This window comes from Amia ocellicauda, chromosome 18 (genome assembly GCF_036373705.1).
Source record: "Amia ocellicauda isolate fAmiCal2 chromosome 18, fAmiCal2.hap1, whole genome shotgun sequence".
In the NCBI taxonomy this organism is placed as follows: Eukaryota; Metazoa; Chordata; class Actinopteri; order Amiiformes; family Amiidae; genus Amia; species Amia ocellicauda.
The window spans coordinates 9,595,982-9,617,317 of record NC_089867.1 but is presented as its reverse complement, the minus strand read 5'-3'; the positions used below and the strand labels follow the sequence as shown (position 1 = coordinate 9,617,317).

The 21,336-nt window shown below is 36.2% G+C and overlaps 1 protein-coding gene across 1 annotated transcript; it reads right to left on the bottom strand.

The window, feature by feature from the left end:
• Positions 1–2,225: 2,225 nt before the first annotated feature.
• Positions 2,226–19,059, bottom strand: entpd3 (ectonucleoside triphosphate diphosphohydrolase 3). Its single transcript, XM_066691450.1, has 10 exons — positions 18,946–19,059; positions 13,599–13,721; positions 13,095–13,212; positions 9,385–9,544; positions 8,998–9,157; positions 8,300–8,554; positions 7,089–7,355; positions 6,394–6,504; positions 5,474–5,608; positions 2,226–4,226 (listed from the first exon to the last, which is right to left on the bottom strand). Exons 2-10 carry the CDS (start codon positions 13,716–13,718, stop codon positions 4,038–4,040), a joined length of 1,515 nt encoding a protein of 504 aa, XP_066547547.1. The 5' UTR covers positions 13,719–13,721; positions 18,946–19,059; the 3' UTR covers positions 2,226–4,037.
• Positions 19,060–21,336: the final 2,277 nt, after the last annotated feature.

The following is a 21,336-nucleotide window of genomic DNA, read 5'->3' as shown; positions in this document are numbered from 1 at the left end:
AGTGCAAGAATACAGTTAAGTAGGCATAGTAGTTGAAGTTTTTGTTCCCGATCATTTTCAAGTTTTTGTTCTTTTTTTCTTATATGATGAGTATGACAGACAGACAGACAGATTCCCCGAACTGACTCACCCACCCTGCATACACACTTTTACATCCCTCCCCCACGTTTGGGCTGCCCTACTGACACATTCACACAGACACCCGCCAGGATCGCTACAGTATGTTAAGAAATGAAGATATATCCTAATCTAATCTGTTACACTAACATACTTCCAAGTTATATTTTTTCATTTATGTTGTTGGAAACAAGGCCAAAAAAATCAGCAGTATAGTAAATTCATTTTTGATCATCGGCCGTTTTGTTAAATGTTATTACATGATTTAGGGCTTACAAACTCATAAATCGTGTTTATGCAACTTGTATGTGTTTCTTGTGCTGTTGCTGGTGTGGCAATGTGAGTCTCTTGTATAGTGTAAGTCAGAGGTGTAGACTTGGTGTAGACTTGAGTCAAGTGACTTGCGACTTGAGTTAACTCTTGACAGAGTTTATGAGACTTAGGACTTGACTTGGAAAAAGCTGAATCACTGACTTGTGACTTGAATTGTCTTGCGGGTGTTTTACTTGGCATGACTTGAAAAAAGAAACTCACTTTTCTAATTTTTATGTAGTTTGTTTTTGTACATTTTTTGTTACATTCAAATGGATGAGCAGCGCTAATTGTGTCATGCTATGTGTCCTTGGGCACAGACTCAGCAAGGACAATAGAGAGCCTTTTCTTGTGAGATTTGTTGCTTTTGCCCCATTCGTAGGAATGTCCACCAGAGCTGTGGCCAGGGAATGAAATTTCACTTCACATTTCACTAAGCCACCTCCAGCGTCGTTTTAGAGAAGTTGGCACCACATCCACGCAGACCATGTGTACCAGGCCGGCCCAGGACTCCACATGCAGCTTCTCCACCTGTGGGATCGTGTGAGACCGGCCCCCCAGACAGCTGAGGACACTGGGGGTTTACACAACCAAAGAGTTTCTGCACAAACTGGTAGACTTTCCTGCAGTCAGCAGCCAGTCGCACGTCCCTCAAAACTTGAGACTTGAAATCCATACATTAGGGCCAAATTAATTTATTTCAATGGACTGATATCCTTATGAACTGTAACTGCATCAAATCCTTGAAATGGTTGCATGTTGTTTATATATTTTTGTTCAGTGTATATATCTAATATCAAACATTTTTTTAAATAAAAAATATATAAATATAACAATGAATGTTTGTTGTTTAGAGTGTTGTGTGCTTCCATTTGGCAGGTGTGTACACTACCATTATTTTTTCTCCTCTGAAGGGATCTGTCCTGCACTGAATTCACTTTCTGTACGTTAATGTTCTGTCTCTTTCTTACAGAATGCAAACACTCAGGGCTTTATTCTATCAGCTGTATAAGATATATTTCAAATGATCTCTACAGCATGAATCTAAAAATCTAAAACCATGATCCTGCATTGCAGTATTGTATTCAAAAATACAAAAAATATATTTAGGCCTACCACATTATTAGGCCTAACAGTAGCCAGAGCCACATCCCCAGGCAACATAAAAAAGTAAATGGAGTATAAATGCAGTCCAGACCACCTAACTTCACCCGCAGCACAAACCAAAATGCCACCCTAATTTAATGAAGACATAATTTATATGTATTTTGTTAATCAATTATTTGACTTCTGAATGTGTGTAACATTTATGATTAATAACCAGAGCACAAGAGATTTTAAATGATTAATATAATAAAAAGTACAATTATCAAAAAAAGATCACATGTAATTCTAGTCCAAAATGCAGCTACATTTGTCAAAATATTATTCTAAAAATAACCTAGACGCAACCATAAGGACATTCCTGCTGCTCTCTTCTTCTAATTACACAACCTGTTGGAGATGGACCACAAGTTATACTTCAAGCACCAAAGTAAGTGAACTTCAGGTTTAAATTACTTTAAAATTAGACTATAAATCCCAACAAGACAGTTTGATGATGTTTGTTTTCCAATATATTTTTCAAACATTAAGTTGAACCATGGGCTATCTGCATTGTTTCCTTGTTTTAAATTGGGATATGCTGCCATGCGGAGGTCTCTTTACACACCCAAACAAACAGTGAGTTTGTAACGTCTAGCTTTATATTGAAACAAATAGTAATTCAATTAAAACACACACACACACACGAAGTATGAAAGTATGATGCCATGGAAGTAGTAGTATTTATGAAGATTTGCTGCATTTACATGTCAGTCTCAGTCATGCGGAATGCCATGCTTTAAATGACTTATTTAAAGTGGTAGCAGAAGGAGCTGTTATACATAGGCCAGTGCTTTTCATTGCATTTCCATTCCAGTGCTGTATTACTGAAAACAATACAACAAAAACAATGAAAATATAAACCTTAAACAATTTCTACCCCTGATAAAAACAACATATATATATATATATATATATATATATATATTTTTTTTTTTTTCTTAAATCATCCAAATGTATTTATTCTTTACAGGGATAACAATTAACCAGAACACTGACTACATAATTTTCCTCTGCGCAGAACTGTCATATTGCTGCTTCATACTTTTAGTTACTCACTTCTGAACATATTGGGGTATGTATGTGGTCTCCACCAAAAGCTAATGACATTTTAAAATGATGAAAATGCATTTAATTTCACATGAGACAATTATTATACCTTTAATACAATACAGATTATACTATTACTATACTATATACTGTGTTAGCCAATTTCCCTGTAGAAAAAACAGACCCCTCCTTGACTCCAAAAATAAGTTAATGTAATACCTGCAACAACAGGCAGTATTTCTGTTTTGACATCTCTATTTGTCTTTAAGACTTGTGTTTATGATCTGTGTCTGTGGTATGCCAGATTAGACTTTATAATACAGGCCTTTGGTACTAATTGTACAGAAGTAGCAAGAATGATTTGCTTTAAGAAGTGGTTTTTGCAGAATACTAGTTAGCTAAAAGGAGCTCAATCCTTCCATTTTTGGATAGTGGTTAGAAAAGAGATTAAAACAAACAGTAAAAAAAAAAAGTAAAACAAACTTGTGAATTCAAAGCCTAGAGCTTGTTTGCCTTTGAATTGAATGTAAAATGTTGACATTGCTGGACTACGCTGATGTGAGCAAATTAGCACATTTCACACCTAGACTTTTATTCAGTACCACCACATTCAGGCCATAATCACAAGTCAATTTATTTGCATGAATCATTTATCCGTGATTTTATTAGGAATACATACTACAATTTTTTTTTTTACACAATGTATTGATGAATGCTGTACTCACCAATGGTGCATCTCTGAGCAACATAATCCACGCAGACAAAACATATTTTATTTGACAAACACACACAAGGCAACCTGTAACAGAATCTCACATTCATAACTGATGTCTTCGTCATGCTTTTGTTTTTCACTGAAAGCAATCACTAAGTTTACAACGTGCAAGAGCGTATCCAACACAACCACCTGTTCCCGTAAGGAGCTAAGTCTATAAAATGGACAAGTCTGCAGTCATTCGACCATGTCTGTGACTGTAGAAACCTTTTTCGTAAACGGTATCTGCTTATGACTGACAGAATCCCGGAATATGAAAAAACAACGAAGACAGGAAAGTAAACAAACATAAAAACACAATTATTAATAAATGCTTTGTGCGTACATCATGTGCAAACATCTACAAAGCAGCAAAAAAAGTCCTCCCCTATTTGAAGTACATAATTGTATTGCAAAAGGGGAAATAATGTGGAAAGGACAGGCAAAATAAACCTTGTGGACAATTACATCATGTTTTTAAAATGTTATCTTCAGCTTCTTCTACAGTTTTGGTTTGTGTTTGAGCTATGGCATGGTTTGGCCACTGTAGGCCACCATAGGAAACTTTCCCTCATTCCTTCAAGCCTGTTAGCCTACTCTGGTATGATCAGCTCTCGTAGACTCTGGAATCAAACAATGGAGCTACATCGTGCTTCCAGTATTAACACGACCTCACCACAGAAATGATCAGGAACATGAGGCTCAGAATAGCCAGAGCTGAGAACATAAACAAAAGCCCGGCAAAGACAGAGCTGCTCAAAGGCAGCCGGACTAGTTTGGCTTCAGCCGGGACCATGTTGGAGAGAGTCAGCATATATCCCAGGGACCAGGCTATACTGTTTTCATTGACCTGGGAGGGAGGAATGAGAGAGTAAGGTTAGGGAGATGAAAACGTCACAGATGAATCTCAATACCTTTTACAGTGTTATGTGGAAATGAATTACATTAAACTCGAACTCAACAGTGGTGATTGGTAATATTGTTAGGCTGTGCAAGGGCTTTCAAAGCATTTTATTTCATTACTTGGCATTGGGCTTCTTCAGACTGGAGAGAGAAAACTCAAGAGGAGAAACAGCCCTGATAAACAGACCTAAGAGAAACGTGTTCAGAATGAGCTGGGTATCTGGGAATACCAACATAAGAGCCATGAAAAGCAAATGCCCATAGCATGGGAAATTGTGGCCTCCACTCTGGTTTCATATTTTACTTTTTTCTTCTCAGATGTGGCTTACCATATCTTTTACAAGAAGAAAAGCAAAATAAACCCACTGACCTTAAATAACTAATGCACATTATCATGTTTTGGAAGGAAATTCCAACTTCAAAGTTCTAATTTTTTTCGAATACATCTACATTTGTAAAGTGTCTAGAAAATATTGTTCTTCTAATAAAACTAATCTGAATTTGAATCCAAAGAACGTCTTGATTCTCCACAGGGAAGAGATATTTCTAAATTGCACTGCACTCCAGTGTTTCAAAATCAGAGTCAAAGGGTCTTCTCTTCTTTTCTCATCTTTCATCTTACAACTCCACAAAAATGAAATAGTGGCTCATTATAAAGAAGATGGAGGTGTGTGAAGCAATGAATGCTGGGAAAGTAGTGTTTGAGTCCCGAATTAGATGAGTTGTGGGCTCAGTGTTTCATATTGTGTTTAGTAAACCATACTAGATGAACAGTATTGACTGAAACTGTTGTTCCCGCTTGAAAACCTGAGAAACTAAATGCTTTTCTTAATGGAGTTTTGGCTGCTAAAACATTTTAATTACATGACAATAGTAAATGCTTTCAGAGATAACATTAAGGAAGTGCACGTGGGAGAATAATATGTTTGTAGCTTTTGTGTTTTCAATAAGAAATCATGTATTACTTAATCCAGTGCCAATGTGCTTTTCAGATAACACATTGTTTATGGAGTGCATGCTGATTGATTTGGAAAGGATTTTATATATTTAAGTTATTCTTGTTACCAAATTTTTGATAACATTTTGCTTAATTTCAAATGTAGTTTTATGTAATAAATAAACAAACAAACAAATACATAAACAAACAAACATGTAGGCATACATACATCTTATTCCTCTGCACTTAATACTCACCTCTTTTCTAAATTGGATGTTGTTCCAGGTCTGTGAATTGAACTTATACCCATCCACTAACAGGCTGTAGATATAGTTTGCAGAGAAACAGTAACCCCTCAAGTATGACTCCTTTTTGGCATACTTTGCTTGAAGCTAAACAGGCACATTAATTGAATAATCAGTTAGCATACAAAAATAAACAAATCTCAATTCATCTCACTAAATATCTTTATCATTCTTAGCTCATCTCAAATTAGTGATATTTTGAGATAATTCCCTTTTCCTTAATTATGCCTTTCATTCAGAGTTCTTTTTTTTCCATATTGACAATCCAAATGTCTTTTTTTTTAACCTATGCGCTGTGAATCACAGAAAATTAATATGTTTGCACTGGAGAGTACTAAATTCACTAAACAAAGTGCTTGAAGAAATACTTTTTTGGTGCCTTAACTAAACACAAAGCCAACAAAACTAGCCTCGACTCTAAGCTAAAGTTATGATGTTATGAAAACAATCAGAAACTACATATTCTTTCCATACATGTGCATGGGTAGTGTATAATACTGTCTCATGGTATAACAGAACAGATATAGATATACTTATGTATGCATTTATTTTTTGCAACGTAATCACTGGCTATTATGTCATAAAGACAGTAGCTGTAACTAGATTACAAAGTATCAGCCAGAGTATATATGTCATCTGTAATTTATATATATAAATAAAAATATCCTTCATCCTATTATAAAATCTTGTGGTGTGGATATTGTCCAAGTGTGAGCATTCATAGTATTGTTAGTAATTTGCCATTAGTCCCTAACAAATCCCATAGTCACTTTTCTGGGGACTGTTTTTCAAAATGAAAAATAACCAAGCCACAAGCAGCATCTGAAGTAATGACATGACTAGCTAAAAACATAATAAACAGCCATACTCACATGTTTCCATTTCTGTGAGCAGAATGACCACATGGTTGAGTTGAATTTCTCAAGTGAAAAAGAGCCATTTAATCTTAAAAAATCAGTTGTGTAATAGAACCCAGCATAGGCCTGAATAAAACACGCAAGAAAGCCTGTTAGTGGTTAACTTTATGTAATGCACTTCAGATTGTTGGGGAAGTGTTTAATCACATTTAACACAGCATGCATTTATTTACATTGTTATTCTGTGTTTCAGTTGTATCAAGATGGATCAGGTGAGAGGGAGGTGCATCGAAAAGTGAAGATTTGTAACAAATATATAGTCAATACACAGCCATGTTGATCATTTTCGTGTTTTTCAAGCAACCTCCTGTAACAAATATGACAGAACATAAAACTGCATTTAATTCTGATTGTGAGTGTATGATTCTAAGGGATTGTTGATGGATATTTTGAGATTCCTTATATGCTTTCAAAGGATTTAGATTATTAAAAAGCTTAAAACGTCTGGAATCTTTTCAGAAGCTATGTGGTCTTTAAATTTGATTCCATACCAGTTAATAAAAAAAGAGGGACTGCCTGCTGACATAAGAAAGAACGCCTTTTATCCTATGCTTTGTGCATTACCATGAAGATTGTATCATTTGCATTTATGTTTTTACATTTGTGTTTTGGTATGAAGGGAGAGTAAACCGAGATGGTATAAAACATACCACAAAATTCCCTGTGAGCGCTGGCTGGTAGACCCCATTGAAGGAGCACTCCTTTTTCCCCTCACAAGAAGAGAAGTTAAATATAGACCGCACCACGGCTCTGCACAGAGCTGGGTCCCCTGTTCCAATGAAACTGATCAACTTCTTTGGATTGTAGTTAGCTGGGCGCTTTGCAGCCGTACACAGACTTCCAAAGATTTCCCTCGCAGGGATTTGAGATTCGTAGTCTTGGGGAAAACATGGGTTTTCTATGTAGGCTGTAGATCTCTAGGAGAGAGAACAAATACATTTTGTCCATTGGTTGCCACTACATGTTAAAAATGAACATGTTAATTCTTGAATATCACTGCATGGTTTCAGTTGTATATTGTTTTTTTAATGTATTATCTAAGCTCAAATGGCTGATTGAAACAGTGTGTTACTAAAACAGTTTTCATTGATGCATGCCATACAGGGGTATTTAATTGTGCGATGTCTCAAAGGAACATGACAGCATGGCATCTTGTGTGCTTGACAGGAAAGAAACTCTCCAAGGCATGAAAATAGCTTCAATATTATGATGAATAAATTAATTCAGAAATGCACTTCTTTCCCATCTCCCAACACCAAAGTATTCTCCAAAGACGAGCAACAGCCTCAGATTTTGTTTCTAATGCAATAGGTATTAATGGACTTCCCAGGAAAGAAATGTTAACTATCCACAGATGAAGACAAAGCATTTAAAGAAATCTTGCAGGTTATGCATATTTAAAAACAAACACTGTATACTGAAGAAGTTTAAAACCATATCATATTGTATGTAGGGACAACCATTTAAAATGTTGCAGCACAACATTTTCTACATTTATATTTTCTATGACTCAGGATTACCATTTAATGTCAACATTTTTATGTAAATATGTCATAACCTCAGATCTCACTCTCTTTGAAAGTTGATCTGGCTTAAATGTGACAATCGATGTGGAAAAAAATAAAATAAATGTGCAGCCATTTGCTTTTCCCTCAGTGTCTTTAATGTATTAAGTATTTAACATATGTCATTATGATTATTGTCAATAGAAACAAACAGCTGTAAATAAGCTGCTGAATCATGTAACTGGGGCACTTTATATAGAAAAGCCATCAAGCCAACATTGGTAAAATATAGTACAATGGTTTTTGCCCTACAGATTGGCAAAATGATTTTTAAAAAGAGTCCTTGAAGAATATACCTGTGCGAGAGTCGCTAGAACTTGCTTCTCCGCCTCATTCTTGCCATAGCAAGTGTAACTGTGAGTGTATACTTCATAGGCATAACCGTACAACATTACTCTGTTGTAACGGACAGGGCTGAAATCCTCTCCAGGTGAGCTGGGAGTCTCTGGAGGGGCCGGAGCGAATGCTATCTGAGTTGAAGCCCCACCTAGATCCAGTGAGCCGATGGTCTCGGCTCCGTGAGGGCGAACCCAGGTATTCCAGAGATTTTTCTGCAAAACAGGAACTTGTCAAGCATTCAATACACCTGATTTCCATTTTCATTAATGAGAGAAAAAGCTTCCTAGAAGTGCGAAACCTCCAGTCCACCTGTAACATAAGATAACATTTTCTTACTTCTTTGTAAATAAGGAAGTTTGGTTGTTGACCTATCAGCAGGGAAAAACTTGTTTTCACAGCTCTCATGAGTTAGAAGTACAGTTGCTAATTATACCACAATTGATACTAATTATTGTGGTATCAACATAGCTGGAAAATATGTTTAAAAATATGCACCATTTGATGAAGGTGCCAAATCTTTTCACCACTGAAACTGATAACCGTGAAAACATTTCTCATCTGGCTACCTATATGATGGCAGTAGTTTTGTGCCTTAATAAATTGATTATATTGACGTTGCTTACCTAGGTAAAGAGAGTAGCAAGTTTCAACGCACCTCCAAGAAATTGCCCATTAGGTAGTTGGCAGTAACCCAGCCGTAGAGTCCTTCCTCCTCTCCAGAGATGATTGAAGCATTTTGGAAATCATAAGGTAGACTCTGGAGGTAGCTTTCGATTTTCTCCATGATTTTGCTGGCAGCAGTTTCATTCTGAGACCTAGTTGACAATTTAACAAACACTCAATAAAACTCCAACAATAGCAGTACAATACTACTAATAATACAAACAAAGCTACAACTACAATTACTACTACTAATAATAATAATGCATGTAATGGCAGCAAATCTATTCCAATTAATCTAATCCCAAGAGCTCTCTTCAAGGCACAGGAAGGGCTCACAGTGATGCAATATTGATATTCAACAATGTTAATGGTCGGCTACCTTAGTAATCTCATGCCAGCTGTGGCTCCTAGAAAAACAGGAGTGATATTATGCTGCGAAGATGGTATTGTTTGCTGGGTTCTGCTCATACATTCTTGCATTGAGCTCCAAGAGACCTGATCCTGTCGAGGGTTAAGAGTCAAACTGGAGATACCAGAACCTGGGAAGAGTAAGCATCTGCATTAACAGGGAGCAGGTTCATCCCATCATACGAGATCTGAATATGGTGAGAAACCCAACATATCGTTCAAACAGGTATTTGCTAGCTGAATGTGTTTTGTCTTTCTCGGTGTTGTAAACCATTTAGTAAACAGATGTGTCATGTTACACAATATGAAATTAGAAATTGTAATTAGGGATGCTGTGGTGGGAACTTTTTAATGTATCTGTACTGTTCTGGAATGGTCTCTGAAAGACATGTAATGAATTGAGAGTGCTGATAGACCTTTTTCTAATCGTAATCTATCTATCCAATTAATTCTCACACTGCAGATTGTATTTTTTTGCTCTGACTGTATTATGTTTCTTGAAACATGTATACTTTGTGACAACTGTATATGACCCAGGGGTATCTTCTGAGAAATAAATACTACTACTACTACTACTATTATTATCATTACTACTACTACATTTACTGTGCCTGGAATTAAAATTATCAGCATAAAATATGACATATTCCAGTTTTTACTAATTACCATTATACTATTCTACACTATTAAGTAGCAAGTAAAAACCTAACAGACATACATTTCCATTTTATAATATTGATCTGTTCACATATAGAGTGTACATATATCATAAAACTTAAATTAAACGCCACCGACGTTTATTCCAAATAACTGCAAGAAGCCCTGACGTCAATTGGAGACCGGCCATTGTAGGAGACCGCGTTTGTATTAAACATTCATAAATAAAAATAAATCGTGGACTCATGCAGGGTAAGAAGAGCCTGGAAACATTGCTTCTTTGTAGAAGTAGTCAAATAGTCCAGGTTTGAATTTTTTCATGTATTATTTTTTATTATTAATTTGCTTTCCAAAGATGCAAACAAATCACATTCAATGTATGGTGAACTGGATTGAAAACAAGATACCTGTAATTCTGTTAGCAGTCTAAGATTTGATATACTGTGAACTCTCACTAAATAAACACAAAGCACTTAACAAAACTGTGGAAATACGCTTTAAACCCAACCATCAACATTATACTTCATTAATGCATTGTTCATGTCGCAATTGACCATTAGTTCAATCAATTACAGCAAAACAAATATACAGCTATATATACACTCACCTAAAGGATTATTAGGAACACCATACTAATACTGTGTTTGACCCCCTTTCACCTTCAGAACTGCCTTAATTCTACGTGGCATTGATTCAACAAGGTGCTGAAAGCATTCTTTAGAAATGTTGGCCCATATTGATAGGATAGCATCTTGCAGTTGATGGACATTTGTGGGATGCACATCCAGGGCACGAAGCTCCCGTTCCACCACATCCCAAAGATGCTCTATTGGGTTGAGATCTGGTGACTGTGGGGGCCAGTTTAGTACAGTGAACTCATTGTCATGTTCAAGAAACCAATTTGAAATGATTCGACCTTTGTGACATGGTGCATTATCCTGCTGGAAGTAGCCATCAGAGGATGGGTACATGGTGGTCATAAAGGGATGGACATGGTCAGAAACAATGCTCAGGTAGGCCGTGGCATTTAAACGATGCCCAATTGGCACTAAAGTGTGCCAAGAAAACATCCCCCACACCATTACACCACCACCACCAGCCTGCACAGTGGTAACAAGGCATGATGGATCCATGTTCTCATTCTGTTTACGCCAAATTCTGACTCTACCATCTGAATGTCTCAACAGAAATCGAGACTCATCAGACCAGGCAACATTTTTCCAGTCTTCAACTGTCCAATTTTGGTGAGCTTGTGCAAATTGTAGCCTCTTTTTCCTATTTGTAGTGGAGATGAGTGGTACCCGGTGGGGTCTTCTGCTGTTGTAGCCCATCCGCCTCAAGGTTGTACGTGTTGTGGCTTCACAAATGCTTTGCTGCATACCTCGGTTGTAACGAGTGGTTATTTCAGTCAAAGTTGCTCTTCTATCAGCTTGAATCAGTCGGCCCATTCTCCTCTGACCTCTAGCATCAACAAGGCATTTTCGCCCACAGGACTGCCGCATACTGGATGTTTTTCCCTTTTCACACCATTCTTTGTAAACCCTAGAAATGGTTGTGCGTGAAAATCCCAGTAAGTGAGCAGATTGTGAAATACTCAGACCGGCCCGTCTGGCACCAACAACCATGCCACGCTCAAAATTGCTTAAATCACCTTTCTTTCCCATTCAGACATTCAGTTTGGAGTTCAGGAGATTGTCTTGACCAGGACCACACCCCTAAATGCATTGAAGCAACTGCCATGTGATTGGTTGGTTAGATAATTGCATTAATGAGAAATTGAACAGGTGTTCCTAATAATCCTTTAGGTGAGTGTGTATATATATAAATTAATAAATACAAGTTTACGTAAATATGTTGTGGAAGGTTCTTTCAAATGTGTTAATGCATCTTTAGAAACTGTATCGCTTCCCTTTTCTTTATCTATAAAACATGGTCAAATCTGTTTTGTAACGGGTAACCCGGCTTTTCTTTACATGATTATGCAAATCAACCCGGCGACTATTGGACACTGGCTGCTATTTGAGACCCGGCGAGTATTGGAAGTTTTAGGGTAGGCCTATGTGTATGATTTTAGATGCGGGACAGGGCCCTGTCTAAATGCCAAATATATTCTATGTATTGCTGTTGCAGCTGGATTGTGTAATTTATGTGCATTTCAGATTTACATATTGCTCTGGGTATACCAGGTTTAGTTGTGTCAGTTTTAGAATAAACACAACTTTCTCTTTTAAGGTCACATAGAGGTCAAATGACAGAAATATGCGGAGTACCTCATTGACGTCAGTGGTTACCTAGCACCCAAAGGGAGTGATTATCTATATGATAGCATGTTCTTGTTAGTGCTGAATAAATGACATTATTTGATATAAAATGATATTATTCTAATTAATCAGGCCCTGAGTGTTCCTTGTCCACCTATCTATTTAAGGAGACATTTTCTCCCTATCAATCCAGCTTAATTATCTATCATGCTTCCTGCTAAATGATACATTTTGGGTATTTATTTGTATACTTATTCTGAAATCTATACACTGTACAATCTGTCTCTCATTTTGTATTAGTTTCAGTATTGAACTGTAAAGTCCAAAAGCTTGACCCTCTATAGCTTCTAATGTTGACTTGATTATTGATTACCTTGAAAAAGATTAGCAAAAAAGGCTGTATAAAATAAACAACACAGTTAATGAGTTATATTGTAATTTTCCAACATGTGGAATATGGTGTACTTTATTAATAAGTCAAGGGAATCAACCAAAACTACACATTTTTTAAATTATAGTTAAATTAAATTAAAGTCTCACAATTATTGGCACCCTTGATTTGAGTACTGTGCCCCATGTTAAACTTAGCGGTCACCTAAGGTTAGAACATTTTTAACAAAAATAAGTTTTGAAGTCCTGGACACTGTTACACTGTGGTCCTGCACTTTGGTTTTGAAAGTCTACCTGTGATGTCATTTAAAACAAATGACAATCATTCTTGCTTGTGTTCAGCACCATGCACATTTAAATGTCATACTCTTACCATTAACCATACAACTCATAGTCTGGCTGACAATTCCTGTGTTGTTCTCCTTCTCAGCGGGCCACTGATACACATACACCGTGGTCCGTGAGGAACCAGCATCAAGAACAATCCCATACTGTCAGGGAAGAGACGGCACGTTATTAGCTTTCATTGTCACAAGGACAACACTTCAAATGTGGGGGGGGTCTACCTTTTTCTATGGATTTGGAAATTTCCCACGTGGGGCCACTTTTACTTGGGAAGAGATGCCTCTTTTCATAGGAAACTCGTACACAGACTTGGACACAGCGTGAATTAAGACTAAATCGGCATACTTTTCTTTATGGCTCTTTGCTTCTGAGTTTTTGAGTAGTTTTTTTTAAACACAAATAACCAGGATTATGAGGTATATATTTCTAACCCCTAATATTATCACAATTATTTGGGTTTCCAGATGGATAGACATCATGTTACAGCATTTTTAAGTTTAGGACAGTGGTGTTTTGCATCTTCACATCTTACCTTTAGTCCTGGTGACAAATAGTGCTTTTTATGGACCTGGATGACAGCCACTGCAACAATCACAGCCAGGCTCGCCAACAGAAAGAAAAGAGCGATAACAGCAGCCAATTTTGATACCATTTCCTGTGTCAAGGCAAAAAAACAAATTCCAGCAAGTTCATGTCTTATTTTGTTATTGTTGGTCATTGAGTGAGAAGAGGAAACTCTTTCTTTTGAAAGGGAATCAGATACATTGTCATGATAATAACTTAAAATAAACGGATGGCAAGTGTACTTGAATCTTGAATCCAGTCCACATTTATGTTTGTATGTGTGCATTAATTTATTTACTTACTGAAATATAACAATTGGAAGTGGGAACTAAACTTAAATATGAGACACACAACTTTACATTTGTATTAGTTCTCCTTAAGTCTTACTGCTATGTTACGTTAGATAATATCACACATTATTTTTGACTAAAGATTTTGTAGACATGAAGCTGAGAGCTAAGTAGCAGCCTCCCTGTAGTATAACAACAACTAAACACATTCACCCAGTCATCCCATAATTAGGTAAGCTCACAAAGTAAGGCAAGCGACACAGGAGAAAACGCTTATTAATCAGTTTGGTTTTATTTCAGACATCTTTTAAACTATATTTATACAAATATTTACTTTCTTACAGATTACAATCAATGTAACCAAGAGCTATTAAATGAACACACAGCAGTCATCCATTTTCTCTCAAATGTGTGGAAAAATTCCACACATGTACCATGTACTAAATTCATTTTTAGCAATTTTCCTGTTAGCAGCTGTTTATGCATTATATTTATGCTATAAATCTGCTACTGTAGCCTGTATACAGTTTTCTCATTAGAGGTTACCTCTTGCAATTCTGTTCAGTTTATTTTCTTTCTTTGTAGGAGCTTGAGAGAGAGAGAACTACAATGCTGCCACTGTTTACCACACTTTGACCTTTCCAGAATAAATGGAGCACTGTGGATTTTTGGGACTCTTTGTCATCTTGGTCATGTGACTGTTTTGGCAGGGAAAAATCCTGTCAGGGTGTCATGAAAGGCCTTACTTAACCTCCACAATTTCACAATACGTCACTATTGACATCTACACTGATACAGTAAGTCTAGGAAGTCACACATTTTAGCTCCAGACTAAATCTTGTTTTTTGACAAATGCAGAAAGCATCAAATTTGTCTCCAGTGAAAGCACATTTGCTTACAATAAATCCTATGATTACAGTACAGACATAGCTCACCACCTTTTACAAATTTTGTCAACAGAAAAAAAAGGATCCGTTAGATGCGGATTAAGGACATTAAAAATAAATCTGTTTGCATGTATGCCACTGTGTGTGTATACTATGCTATAGGTGTGTGCATGCTTATTTAGTAATCCCATTTTAATTGCCTTTGAATTTAATATGACAAATGCCTCGCCCACAAAATATATAAAAAACTCGTTAGTCCTCTGGATATTGTAAAGTTACTACAGTGCTCATTTATCATCACACAGAAACTGATATTTTCTCACAGCTGAAATTGATGCTCTGGTTCTCTTCATTCATAATTGCAGGAGCAAATATATGATGGAATATAGTTATACAATCTATCTGGTGCTTTTGCATTTGCAAAATGAGACAACTGTGTTTAGTCAGCAGGTCTGGTGCCCGCTCTCCGCATTAAAAACCAAAACACTAGAATCATAATCACAGTTTTTACCAAAGCAGCAATATTCTGTGTTTCACTGCCACTTTGCTTGAGAATATAAATGTGTGTGAAGCGAATTATGTGAAATTCTCATTTGAATATATCATTTTTTCCCCCAAATGTTTTATCTTCTTGATCTTTACTAGTGAGGGAAGTGCATTTAAATATGATGTCATATCGTGATAGACAGAAATTTAAAGTAAGAGGGCAAAAATGCAACATATGATTTCAACATTATATTTCTTGATGTTTAAGTATTTCAATTGCTTCAATGACTAGAGTAGAATATTCATGTGTTTCTTCATTGTACAAAGTAAAAACAGGAGAAAAAGTGGTACTAGGAGAAAAAACACAGACAGAAGACTATGTCTGTGGGCCACACACTGAGTATATAATGGGTCAATTAGTCGGAAATCAAAGCAAAAAATAAAGAGATCTGCTCTGTCAGGAATAAGGGATTTGAGTAGAATGCATCAAAAGCACTAGCCAGATTACTGTATTACCAATTATAGTTGCTGTAGTTACCAAATGTCTGTTTATTCTGAAACAAACTATTATAGATATTGCCCAGACTCTACAGTTTAATATTCACATGATTTTTTATTTTTGTTTTGGAATGGAATAGAATTTTCACAAGGTATATTCAATATTGATCGCCTTAACTTGATTTAAGAAATAATACAAACAATTAGTTCCTTGCATTCTAACACACTTAATAACAATTAAATTAATATTTTAAATAATCTAGGAAACAGCAGATATATATACACATACACACACACACACACACACACACACACACACATATATATATATATATATATATATATATATATATACACACACATACAGGCACTCCCCAGGTTACGTAACACGTGAATTAAACTTTACGTAAAAGGTTCCCATAGGCCCCATTATAAAAATGTATAGATGCAAAATTTATCAAATCAAAAAGAGAAATGCAAATATTAGGGGTCTCTACAAGAGCACAAAATTAAGAATTAATAAAGAAGAGCAGGACTGTGCGAATGCTACCAAACATGCTTTGAAAGTTGCAGTATACTGCTCTCAAAAGTAGAGTTTGGATTTTGGACTGAGAGGACATTGGGACATATTCTGGTAATGACTGAATTTACCCAGCAGGCACTGTATACCAGCCAGTAAAGTCATCATAGTGCTGCCTTCCCACAATGCACTTAGACATTGCAATTAGAAGGGGGGATGAAAACATGAAATTATTTTTAGCTTCAAGTGGTACCATCTGTATAACAGTCAGTGAAACTTTATCATTATCCACTTACACTGCCCTGCTAACATAGTAAGGCCTAATTTCAGTGCATTGAAGTATAAACACAATACAAATGGAGGCATGGTGCCTGGCACTGTACGGGAATGCTTTTCATTCTTTCAAAAGCATTCTTGGAAAGTTCAGATATGTAAAGTCCTACACTGTTGTTAAACTGGGTGCTTTCCTCTGGGAACGTTCGGTGTTTGAGTTATAATTTTATGGTGAAGGTATCAACAGCTGGAAAGTGACAAAACAAAAATTCCAAAGATTTTCACCCCTGTCTACAATTAGTTGAAATCCTAATGTCTCCCAGGAACAGATACAGCTGTACATAGCCTGCCATTACCTGGAAGTCAGTTGAATCTACTTGGCTTAAAAGGTCTTAAATGAATGGACACATGCACTTACAGATGCACACAGGGGGAGTTCCAGATCAATATCCCGACTCATGCAAAATGAAAGCCATTTTTTCGACGTCTGACTCCAGGTCTGTCCTGTCCTGCAATTCCACAACATGTAATTTCTTTCTTAAAAACTTGGCAAAATCCACTTCATCTAGAGTTCTGAGAAAATAAACCAAGAACAAAGAAAATGTGTTCTTGTTCATTTGTGATCAAAGTTAATCTTTAGGCCCAACTGTTAATAAGTCTTAATCTTATTTATATATACTCTTAAGTGCTGAGCTTTACAAATGCACGCTACTACCCATTAAACCAATATGCCAATCCACAATTCAGACGTCTCTGACAAATGAGAACTCATTATGACAAGGTTGGATTTTGCATCTAGGTGTTTTTGTTTGGTTATTTTTTTGTAGTTCTGTCACTCTGTCTTTTATGATCCCACTTCTTACAAACAACAGATATTCAAGTTTACTGCTTTCTCTACAGCCCTAATGTGTTGTCCCAAGTGGGGCAGTGAGGTGGATTTTATTTGACTGGCTACAGTATTTTCTGATGACCACTTGCCAAATTAGGCCACATAGAAAATCACTTTGGTTGGGCCGGTGTTTGATTTTGTTTGGTTTAGGTGCTCTAAACTGCAGAACAAACAGTTGAACCACATGTTGGGGTCTACCAATGGCCAGAACCATGGGTGGCGATCTTAATCTCCCTAAATAGAACTGCTGTTTGTTTATCAGCTTCATCTCATAACTACAACCCATGAACCAATGAGGCAGACAAGATACAGGCATCTTCTGAAGAGTGCACAGTCAGGAAACCCACGTCTTTCTACACCCAGAGTCTGCAGCATGCACAGCAGAGGCATAGCATTGCTGGGAGGACTAATGCTGCTCTTGCTGAAAAACAAATTATCACTCATTCAAACGCAGGTGTCAGCGTAATAGAGGGAGCCAAGGGTGAGGCGTGGTCAGAGTTGGCTATGATATGTTAAACACTAATCACAGTGTGAACAAGCAGATGTGTTTTCTTTCACATTTAAGGTGCTGAAGATGCCCTGCTCTAGCTCATCAGTGAATTGGTAAGAGGCCTGGACTTCCAGAAATGGGATTAACCCACAGCTTTATGCATGGCTGAAATTATACCTGGGGGTTTGAATTCAGCAGTTTAATTTCCCCACTTCTACTTCAAAAGCCACTTGTTACAAAGTGTAACTGTTTTAGCACTTTCGTATTTTTTTTTTTTAATCCAACACTATTCAGGTGCTTCATGCATTCATTTTTACTTGCCATTAATGAGATATTAGTTTTTCTATTTAAAGAATAAAATATTATTAGTGCTAGGGGATCTATGGGATCATGAGGGGTATCATTTTTAAAATCAGCACATGGGTCTTAACATGTGCCTCCCACACAAAGTGGCATACTATGTCAAACAGACCATCTTGTGAGATGTAAATCATTATGTGCGAAGAGCAAAAGCAGTTGAATATCAGAATAACTTTCCTCTGTATTATTTTCCCCAGAGGAATAAATAAACACATTTTTAATATTCGAAAAAGTACTTTCAAGAAGTAACGACAACTTCTCTCTGGAGAGGGATCTGAGGCTGAGTCCAACAGATCTCTTCACTATGAAAGAACTGCATCAAAACCATTCAATGCAGTTAAACATGGTTAGCCATGCAATGAGGAAAAACCTTCAATAAAAATAAGAAATTAATTGTTAGGTCTTTAGCATTGCTTAGTTATGCCAATTTCAATATGTAACTTTACAAGTTTTATTATGTTTATAGTTCGCTAAATTAATATTAATGCAGTGAGGCAACTGACACTGAACTGCAGCAATTTTAACTAGTTTCAAGTATTTCAAATTATTGCAAATGCCCCTGAAAAGCCTTTTCCTGCTACTTCTGAATTCAGGAAAATAAACACTTTAATAGTTCACTTACCTTTCTGTAGAAAGACCTAGTTATAAAAGAAAAAAATAAAGAAAAATCACATTAGTATCCTTTGCTGAAGACAGTTTCTCATTGATTCGCAGGAGTGAGACTTGTCTGCTTCAGTTGATGCTGGTATACAGTGAGGACTCAATGCTTAAGATGGGATTGTATATGTACAGGAGCCACTCCCAGATTCCCACAGCTACCTCAAGAACTTACAGTAGGGCTATGATTGGTGTAAGGCATGACAGCAGCCTCGTCTACAACAACCTGTTTTGATCTAGTGTCTTTACGTTCCTCTGTAACAGGGATCGCCCCTATGCATAAACACACACATTAATCACAAGACTCTCTCATCATATCAGGGAGAACTTGAAATGAAAGGAAAGGAAAGCAACAGAGAATGTGATCTGCACACTAGGAGGGTACAGGACTGCATTCTCCCTCTCTTCCCATCCTCTTATTGGATGTAGAACTTCGGAATAATCAATTATCAGCAGATAACATTTTATTATTATTATTATTATTATTATTATTATTATTATTATTATTATTATTATTATTATTATTATTTTAAATATAATTACAATGCCAGTTAATTAGAATAGGGTGATGTTTTAAGAGCCATGTTTCATTTACACAGATTCACTCCTTGCTATAATCTGCCACTTTATGTGGGAGGCTCACAGGCAGAGAAGCACACTTTGTCAGTGTTATATTGAATGTATTCATAACTAATTGAAAATCCTGTTTTAGGTTTTGAGAACTAATGAGAATAGAAGCATAATGTTTTAAATCCATAAACATATTTAAACATAAGTTTAATACAATGAAAATGGAAGCAGCCCAACAGGGACTGAAGTTTTGACTGTGCCATCAGAAGAAGCATAAAAGACAAACAATACATATTTCGAAAATAATATAATTGGAAGTCTTATTCAAAAGTAACATTTAAATATGTATTCCATTTGAATTGTTCTGGGTTTTCAGATTTTGCCAGTCAGCAGTAGATCAACATCAGTTAATTGTACATCCTCAGACCACTTCCTTGAAACCTGAGCAAATATGCTGTTAGTATGTGCAGTATGGGATTGTTTTATGGGAAATACAGTGACCACATTAGGTCATTAAGGCTTATCTACAGTCTGATTACGGGTTCAGATGAAGTTATAAAAAGGTTTTAGGATTTGTAATTTACCGATAATAAAAATAAACCAATTAGGCCTCCAGTAGATTGATTACTTTTTCAATGTTTTTAGATTCGTGGGATATACGACACAATATTGATTAAGGCTTTTAAACATTATAGCAATTATTGCAAAGTTGTAGTAACCTACCATCATTATCATACAAAAATATAGTTTACACCGCAGCTAAAATTACTAGACCATCATACAGTCATATCTTTGAATAATCTGTATAATTGAAAAAAAAATTACTGCATTAAGTTGAACATTTTCCCCATTGTGGAAATTTTCGCCTGTGGAGTGTAAATATAGCACCCATCAGAGGTTTGCTTTCAAAACAACAACATGCAAACAAGATAAATCAGTTCAACTTGGAAGTCAATATAAAAGTTATAAGAAGTACTGTATTGGAGTATTGGAGACAAGAAGTATCTTACTGCCGAAACAGCCTACAGAAAACAAAACTACGATATATCAATCTAAAGGGTTAAATTGGATTATGTTATCTTTTGAATTACCCATGACTGGCTATGCATATATTGATAGCAACTATAGTCCACTGCATTAAAAATTTGTGTGTGAACTTTTAAATAAATAATGACCGCTCTTATTAAGACAAATGCAAACGTAAAGCTTTCCATTCTTAGTATTTATGGTTCTTGGCTCCGGATGTGGTCTGGGAGGTTTTATCATATGACATCACATAATGGCTTTATAGACTGACCTGCTAACATGACCCACTGGAATGCTAATAGGGGCCTATGAAACTGTAGTGGGAAAATGTACTTTTATAATTTTCTTCAAATTCTTTATATTATTAATGGTTTTATGTTGTTAGTTTGGTTCGGTCTATAAAGGAAATCATTCGTTTACTCCTTTCTGGGGGGTTACATTAGTTTCTTAATGCATTTTGGTCTGTAGTTTCATACCAACTATTCAGGATGCTACAAAGATCTAGCAAAGTCATGTTACCCTGTCTCTGTCTTAGGCTCATTGTTTCTTAGATTGAAATAACCAAAAGACAATAGCTGTATACAATCAACTACTGCCTTCTAAGTTATTCAATTAGCTATTGCATTTAGATTAATTCAATCAGCTAAAACAGTTGAAAAGGTTGTGTGTTTGGGGGCACAGACTTTAAACAATGTTGTTGATGAACATCTGCTGCCTTATCAATAATACATTACCTTATATATATAGTTATAAATATAAT

Bases quoted from the DNA above. Each gene is read 5' to 3' on its own strand.
- entpd3 (XM_066691450.1), bottom strand. From the start codon at position 13,718: ATGGTATCAAAATTGGCTGCTGTTATCGCTCTTTTCTTTCTGTTGGCG. The intron at 13,213-13,598 runs GTAAGATGTGAA...CTTCCCTGACAG, and splicing joins ATTTGTCACCAGGACTAAAG to TATGGGATTGTTCTTGATGC. The intron at 4,227-5,473 runs GTGAGTATTAAG...CCTCCCTCCCAG, and splicing joins ACATCCAATTTAGAAAAGAG to GTCAATGAAAACAGTATAGC.